At 70.1% G+C, this 7387-nt stretch overlaps 2 protein-coding genes across 2 annotated transcripts; both read right to left on the reverse strand.

Annotated features, from left to right (window-relative positions):
* Nucleotides 1–499: 499 nt before the first annotated feature.
* Nucleotides 500–4660, reverse strand: SCRT1 (scratch family transcriptional repressor 1). Its single transcript, XM_039254160.1, has 2 exons — nt 4322–4660; nt 500–2345 (listed from the first exon to the last, which is right to left on the reverse strand). Exons 1-2 carry the CDS (start codon nt 4434–4436, stop codon nt 1399–1401), a joined length of 1062 nt encoding a protein of 353 aa, XP_039110091.1. The 5' UTR covers nt 4437–4660; the 3' UTR covers nt 500–1398.
* A 1563-nt stretch (nt 4661–6223) lies between these two features.
* Nucleotides 6224–6901, reverse strand: LOC120246499 (uncharacterized protein C10orf95-like). Its single transcript, XM_039254026.1, has one exon. It carries the CDS (start codon nt 6899–6901, stop codon nt 6224–6226), a length of 678 nt encoding a protein of 225 aa, XP_039109957.1.
* Nucleotides 6902–7387: the final 486 nt, after the last annotated feature.

The raw sequence follows: 7387 nt of genomic DNA on the forward strand, positions 1-7387 counted from the left end.
GGAAGAAAGTCTGCGCGTCCGGCCCCGCGCAATGTCCCTGATCTAGGGGCCTATGGGGTGGGTAGGGCAGGGGGATACCTGATTCTCAGTAACTCTAGAGGCGGCGGCAGCTTCGCATGCAGTGCGCATTATTGCTCTATAGTCGGCATCGGACTAACTAAGAGGGAGAGGGAGCGGGCAGCCCCGGGAAGGGACCGGAGGAGGGTTGGGGCTGCATGCAGTGACGTCACAAAGGCGGCGGCCAATGGGGCGGGCCCTTGGGGCGGGGTCGCCGCCGAGGCTTTGGCATAGACGGGCGAAAGTTGGCAACAGAGTGGGGGCGGGGCCTGGGGCTCGAGGGTGGGGCCCAGGTGGGGGCGGGGTTCGGGGGCGGGGAAAGTGATCCCGGACATCCCAAGCCCCGGGCGTCGGCGGGAAGGATGGGGGCCTCAGCGCCCCCTTCCCTGACCCGAGTGCAATCCGTTCATAAGTAAAACGTACAAATACAGAAAGAAAGAAACCCGACGCATCCGCAACCCCCCCAGGGGGCTTTACCCGCAAAGCGAATACAGAGAGGTGTGTAATGGGCCGTGCCCAGGCCTGCCTGCCGGGCCCCAGGATCCGTCCTCCAACACCGAATGCCCGGGGACGAGGGAAGGGGCCCCGGGGCAGGGCGGGAGTGGGGTCTGAGGAGGTCGGATAAGTCCATGCGATTCGATATGCGTCATTATTATTCGTTATGAAGGACAGAGCCCGGGAAGCTGGGCTGGAAGAATTCGGATTTGGCAGAGGATGCGGGGCGAGGGTGGGAGAGCGGCTTGGACTGAGGCCCCAGAAAGAACCCGAGGGAGAGGGGTGCCGCCGTCCGCCTCTCTCCCCGACCCCCAACGCGTCTATCACTCCTGGGGTTCAGCGAAGACCGAGGAGTAGGGATGCCTCTGCAGGCCCCTCCCTCCTGCTCCTCCCCGGGTCTGCTCCCTGGACGTCTAGGCCGCAGGCCTGGCCCTTGGAAGGCTTGGGGAAGGGGTGGGGAAGACCTGAGTCTCTGCGACGCGATCCAGGGGCGCAGAGGAGGGAGGAGGGGGGTGCTCCCCACCTCACCCCACCCCCGTCTTCAGAGACCTAACTCGGAGATGAGGTTCGGTTCTGGGTCTCCTCGACCCTATTGCTGGGAAAAAGCCTGGGGCACCCTGGAGGGGAAGGGAGGGGGTTCGGGGTGGGTCTCCCCTCAGGACCCTATTGCTTGAAGGGGCCGACAAGGCCCCTGGCGGGCGGGGCGGGGCCGGGCCCCCTCCCTCTATTGCTGTGAGGAGGGGCCCGCCCTCCGGCCCCCCCGCCCGGGCGCTGGCGGAGACTTCCCTGGGGGCCTGTATTGCTGCTGAGAGCCGACCCGGCTGGGCTGGCGGAGGCCCCGCCGCCCTAGGCCTGCACGGGGCTGAGCTGCGGCGAGGCGGCGGGCGCCTGGGCCGCGGGGCCGCCGCCGCCAGCGCCGCCCTTGAAGCATGCAGACTCGTAGTGCTTGTTGAGATAGGACTTGAGCGCGAAGCTCTTCTTGCAGCGCTTGCACTGGAAGTGCTTGAAGGCCGAATGCGTCTGCATATGCGCACGCAGGTTGGAGCGGTCTGCGAAGGCCTTGCCGCAGTGCGCGCAGCCGAAGGGCTTCTCGCCGGTGTGGGAGCGCATGTGGCCTTGCAGCAGCCAGGGCCTCGAGAAGGCCTTGCCGCACACGCCGCACTTGTGGCGCAGGTCGTGCGTGAGCAGGTGCATGGCCATGGCCGGCATGGACACGTACACCTTGCCGCACGTCGGGCAGCGCCGCGCCAGCTGACTGTCCAGGCTGCGGTGCGTCTGCTTGTGGCGGCTCAGGTTCGACGACGTGGCGTACGTTTTCCCGCACTCGCCGCACGCGTGCCGGCCCCCTGCGCCGCCGGCCCCGGGCCCCGCGCGCGCCTCCGCGCTCACCCCCGCGCGCGCGCCGCCCCGGCCCGCGGCCCCAGACCCCGCGCCGCGCGCGCCCGCCCCGGCCCCGCCTCCGCCGTCGCAGTCGGGAGCCACTGCGGCCGCGGCGGAGGCCGTGGAGGGAGCCGCGGCGCTGGCGGCCTTGCGGCGCGAGCGCCCGTCGGTGATGAAGAAGGCGTCAGCCGCGTAGCCCTCGCTGACGGCCGCGTCGCCGTTGATGTAGCCGCCCGCGGCCGTGGCCAGCTCTGGGCGCGGGGTGGGCGGCGGTGCCGAGCCCGCGGCCGCCGGGCCCAGTTCTCCGCGCACGGCCGCCGCGTACATGGGCTCTGGGGACGGCCCTTTGAGCAAGGCCGCCTCGGCATCGCCATCGTAGACGGAGGCGGGCCCCGCGTAGTCGCTGAGGTATCCTGAGGGCCGAGGCGGACAGACAGGCAGACACAGAGGGAGGGGAGCCGGGCGGCGGGCGGGACACACACAGGCAGGCGGCGGGAGACACGGGGTCCGGGAAGGAGGCGACAAGAAAAAGGACAAAGGAGAAGGGGCCGGGGTACCGCGGGGCAGGGGGGATGGAGGAGGCAGGGAGGGGAAGAGAAGAGAGGAGAGATGAGACCGGGCCGGGCCCCGGCTCCGCCCCCGCCGCCCGCCGGCCCCACCCTCGCGGGGGGGGGGGAAGAGGCGCATCCTCGGGCGCGGCTGCCCCCCTTCCCGCGGAGCCTCAAGGTCAGGGGGGAGGGGCGGCGCTTCCCTCGCCCTCCTTCCTCCACCCCTCCTCCCCCTCGGGTTCTCCCCACTTCAGCAGTTTTCCCTGATTATGCAACACACTGCGGACCCGCAGCGCACAAAGCCAGGACCGCCCACCGAGGGACCCCGTCGCTCCCGCCTCTCGAGGTTCCCACCTGCTCCTCCCCTCGGCACCTGGAACTCGAGCCCAGCCTTGACGCTGCCCCTCCTTGGTCCTCGGGGCCCCCAACCAGCCCTAAAGACTTCTCCCTCCGGCAAGCCCTCCTACCCTCTCTAGCATCTCCTCCTTACCTCCCAGGTCTCCTGCTGCTCGCTGAACTTGACCCCCTTCCAGCGCCAGCCTTATCTTCTTCCACCCACTCGTCTTCCCCAACTCCCTTCCGTCATCCTGCACCCCTGGGTCCTGCCTTGTTCCACATTGCCCTCTTCCCCCAGTCCCTAACCCGTTGCGGGGGGCCTTCCCCACAAGCCTCAGGACAAGTGACCAGGGAGCCGCTGTGCTGGAGAATGCCGGGGCATTCCACAAGGGGACACCATCAGAGGGACGGCACCGTTCATGCCGGTAACTGCAGTTGTTCTCAAGGCACAAGACAAATCTCACAGCCTCAAAGTCACAAGTGCACACACCACACGATGCAGCCTCTGGCTTCTTCGGGGTTATACCCAGCCTCGCAGGCACGGTCAACCCTGGAGTGCCCTCACAGGGTGGGTTGCACAAACCACCTACTCATGCAGGGTCACACATGCGGCCACCCTGGACACACTCTTAGCCAGGGTCACCAGTCACATGGGTGCACAGCAGCCTCAGAGTCACATGGTCCCATGTAGTGGCACACAGGCAGGCACACACTCATACAGGGTCACACACAAGCGCACACAGTCACATGGCTGCACGCAGTCACATGGGCGCACACAGGCTCACACACAGGCTCGTGCTCACACAGGTTCAGGTCACACTTGTTCGGCCACCCCACGCTGCTGGCACCCCCCAGCTCTCTCGCCCGCATGCTAACAGTTGTCCTTGAACTTGGGCACCCTTACACAAAGGGCCTCCCCCGACTCCAGCACTGTGGGCCTCCCTGCCTACAACCCTCCTGCTCCCTCCTGCTCACGTCGTCCTCCCCGACCCTGGCTACAGGGGAAGCACCGCTGCTGCCTCTGCTGGTACCTTAGTCCTGACAGGTGGCGGCCCCCACTGCACCCTGCCTGCTCTCTGGAACTCACAGCATCCTGCTAGCCACAGCCAGAAAAGAGAGGAGGATACTGAGGGAGGCCCAGGTTCTGGGCGTGGGTTTGCATGCACGGCAGGTCCTGTCATGTCAGCAGATGCCCGTATGACCGTGTATGTCCTCGCACGCTCAAGGTGTGGGGTACTTCCTATTCCTGACCTTTGTTCCCCTCCTTCTCTCCTGCACGGACACGCTCCCTGCCGCGGTCTTGGCCTTGATCTGGCCTGCCTCTGCCTCCGCCTCTCCCCACCCTCCTCCACAGTCCGGCTGCAGCCACTGCCTCCTCCTGGTTCTGCTTCCCTCGGGTCCATCTGCTGGGGTCCCCGACCCTTCCGTCCCCACGATCTGGCCTTCTGCCCCTTCCGGCTCTGCCTCGGGCCCCTTGCTGCCCCCAGACTCAGCCCCGCTCGCACCTTTCTCGTGCAGCCGCACTCCGAGGTCGCTGCGGGCGCGCCCGTAGGAGCTCTCGAGGTCCGCCGAGGAGAACGTGTCAAGTTTGACCTTCTTGACCAGGAAGGACCTGGGCATGGTTCCTGCGGGGCTCCGGCGCTGCGGGCCTGCGGGGCCGGGGCGCGGGGGGGCTGCGGCCGCGGCGGGGCCCCGTCACCATCCGAGGGGCGGCGGGGGCAGCGCGGGTCCCCACTCTGGCCTCCCGGTGCTGCCGCCGGGGTGCCGTCCTCTTCGCCTGCCGGGCTGCCTTGCGTTTCCTCCTCTGCTCCTCTGGGTTCCTCTTCTTTTCCTTCCTTCTTCTCTCCTCTCCTCTCCTCTCCTCTCCTCTCCTCTCCTCTCCTCTCCTCTCCTCTCTTCTCTTCTCTTCTCTTCTCTTCCTTCCTTCCTTCTTTCCTTCCTTCTTTCCTTCCTTCCTTCTCCCCTTCCCTCCTCTGGTCCCGGCTTCCCAGCCCGCAGTGCCGCCCCTGGACAGGCGGGGGAGGAGGCCGGGGGGTGGGGGGTGGGGAAGGGGGGAGCGGCTCCGTCCCGGGCCCGGAGGCTGCGAGTGGGTGCAGGGCTGGCCCGGCTCCGCGGCCCCCTTCCCCTCCCCCCCACCGCCGCGGCGGAGCCTCAGTCAGCGGCCCCCCATGCCCCCGGGGGTGGAGGCGCCGGGCCCGGGGAACGCGGCGGCGGCGGCGGCGGCGGCGGCGGCGGCGGCGGCGGCGGGAGCGCCAGCAGCTTCAGCACCGCGGCCAGCGCCGGCCCGGCCAGCACCTCGGCCAGCGACCGGGCGCGCTCAGCCGGCGCGGGCGGCGAGGGGCGGGCCGCGGGGGCTCTGCCGCCAGGCGGGGGTCCTCGGCGGGGGTCTCTGGGAGGCTTGCTTTATTGTTCTGCAGCCCGAGCGAGCGGCGGCGGCGGCGGCGGCGAGCGGGGGGCGGGGGTCCTCGGGGGGAGGGGTGCGCAGGGAAGGCGGGCCGAGGGAAGGGGAGAGGGAGGGACGGGGGCTCCGGGGGCGGGGCTCGGCGCTCGGACAGCTCCGGGGCCCGGCCTCCTGCGCCCGCGGCCGCCTCTGCCTGCGGCCGGGCCCAGCCTCCGGCTTTTAAAGCCCAGAAGCTGAGGGAGGGGGAGCGAGGGGAGGGGGGAGAGGCCGGCGGAAATGGCTGAGCCGGGCCGGGCCCGTACCGGGTCTCCTGGGAGGGGTCTTGGGGATGCCGCGGCCCCCGCATGTGTGGACTTCCCCAGGCAGCTTGGGGAACGGAGGCCCAGTGGTCTGCGGCCTTGCCGTGCGTGGGGGGGGGGGGGGGGGGGACGGCGGAAACAGGCCTGGGACTCCTGCGCCCCGGACCGGGGATCTCTGGGGGAGGAACGCAGGGCGGATCCCAGGCCGGTCCGCCTGCCTGGCTCTCGGGTACGGAGGCTGGGGATCTTCGGGGGCGAGTGGGGGAGGCGGGAGGCGAAGGAGCGAATGCTGAGGCAGCGAAAGCGCAGTGTGGAAGCGCGGCGCGCGCCCCGTGCCGCAGTGTCTCCCTGCCACCCGGTCACCCGGGCTGACCCCGTGCCCGCCGGAGAGGCCTCCCTCCACCCCCGCCTCTTTCCCCAGGGGGGGATGTCGGGCGCGGCGGCGACGCAGAGAGCGGGCTGTGAAGGGGGAGAGGGGCTGCCATGCCCTTGCTCTAGAAATTCGACTTCACTGGTGGTTTTACACCCTCCCGCGTGGCTGCAGCTCCCCCCGGCGGCTCCGCAACCAGGCGGATAACCCTTCCCGCGGCCGCCCGCCCCGAGTTTGCAGCCCCCATGACGTCAGGCCCAGCCGCCAATGGCCGGGAGCGGGGGTGTCGGGGGCTCCAGGCCTCACAATGGCCGCTCGCGGGGACATATGTCCTCAATTAGGACCCGGAGCTGCCATTGTCCCCTCCCTCGCCTGCGCCGGACGGCTCGGGTGTCCACGCTCTCCCGGAGCGCGCCCCCGCGCCGCCCGCTGTCACTGAGGACCAAGGTCGCAGGGTGGCTCCGGGGAGGGTCCGGGCGCGGCCGAGCCGGGAGCGCGTGCAGGGTGGGGGCGCGCGCGCACCCGTCGCCGCACGCAGTGACCTTGTGCGGGGCGGCTCGGCGGGGCCGCGGACACCGGCCGGGAGCGCGCGGCGGGCGGGCCGCCCCGGGAGCGTGCGTGCGGGGGCGCGCCGGGAGTGCGGCTCCGGGAGCCGCGCCGCTGCTGCCCGCGCCCCGCTTCCGCCCGCGCCTCGCCCCGGAGACAAGCGAGTGCGGGCGTGAGCGAGCTGGCCCCGCGCAGGGGGCGCGGCGGAGACCACAGGCTCGCTTTGTGGCGGTGGCCGCGGCTGGATATTCATCTTGCGTGGCAGGAGTCCCCGAGGGGCGGGGGCGGGGTGCCGCCGCCTTCTTATCGCAGAGCCGCAGCCGGCGAGCCCCGAAGTGGGGGCGGGGACGGGGACCCCCCCCCCTCGGTCGAGACTGTCGTCCCCGCTCGCTCCCAGGGGGCGCCGGGCCGAGGCACAGCCGGAGACGCGGGGCCAATTAGCATTTTGATTGCGGGACTGGGGGCCCATCTGGACCGAGGCCTAATTACCGGGCAAACCCTCCGGGCGCTGGAGGAACGTGCCCGGCGCAGTCCCATCACCAGCGCGCCCCCCCCCCCCCCCCCCCCCCCCCGGCCGTCTTCTCCCTGACGACCCGCCCCTGCTTCCTTTCTAACTACATCCCGGTCCCCCCCGCCGGTCCTAGCCACCCTGTCGCCCTAGCCTTGTGCTTGCATTTCCCCGACCCCTTCCCTCATTCTTCCACTCAGCTGCCTGTCCCCCCACGTCTTCTGTGCCCCTCCTTCACTTCTCGTCATTTTTCTATCTCTTCTTCCGACTTCGCCGTCCCTCCAGCCCTAGCTGGCTGTCTGCGTCCTTGCCTCTCTGTCAGTTTCCCCGCCCCCTTGGCTCCAAAGCTTTGACGGACGAGGCGTCAGAGCACGGACACATGTGTCCCACGGCCGCGTGCTCCCGAGGGGACGATTCGGGCAGCCCCTGATCCGCTAGTTTGGGTGG

The sequence above is a fragment of the Hyaena hyaena genome, unplaced genomic scaffold, assembly GCF_003009895.1.
Source record: "Hyaena hyaena isolate Hyena2069 unplaced genomic scaffold, ASM300989v1 scaffold_474, whole genome shotgun sequence".
In the NCBI taxonomy this organism is placed as follows: Eukaryota; Metazoa; Chordata; class Mammalia; order Carnivora; family Hyaenidae; genus Hyaena; species Hyaena hyaena.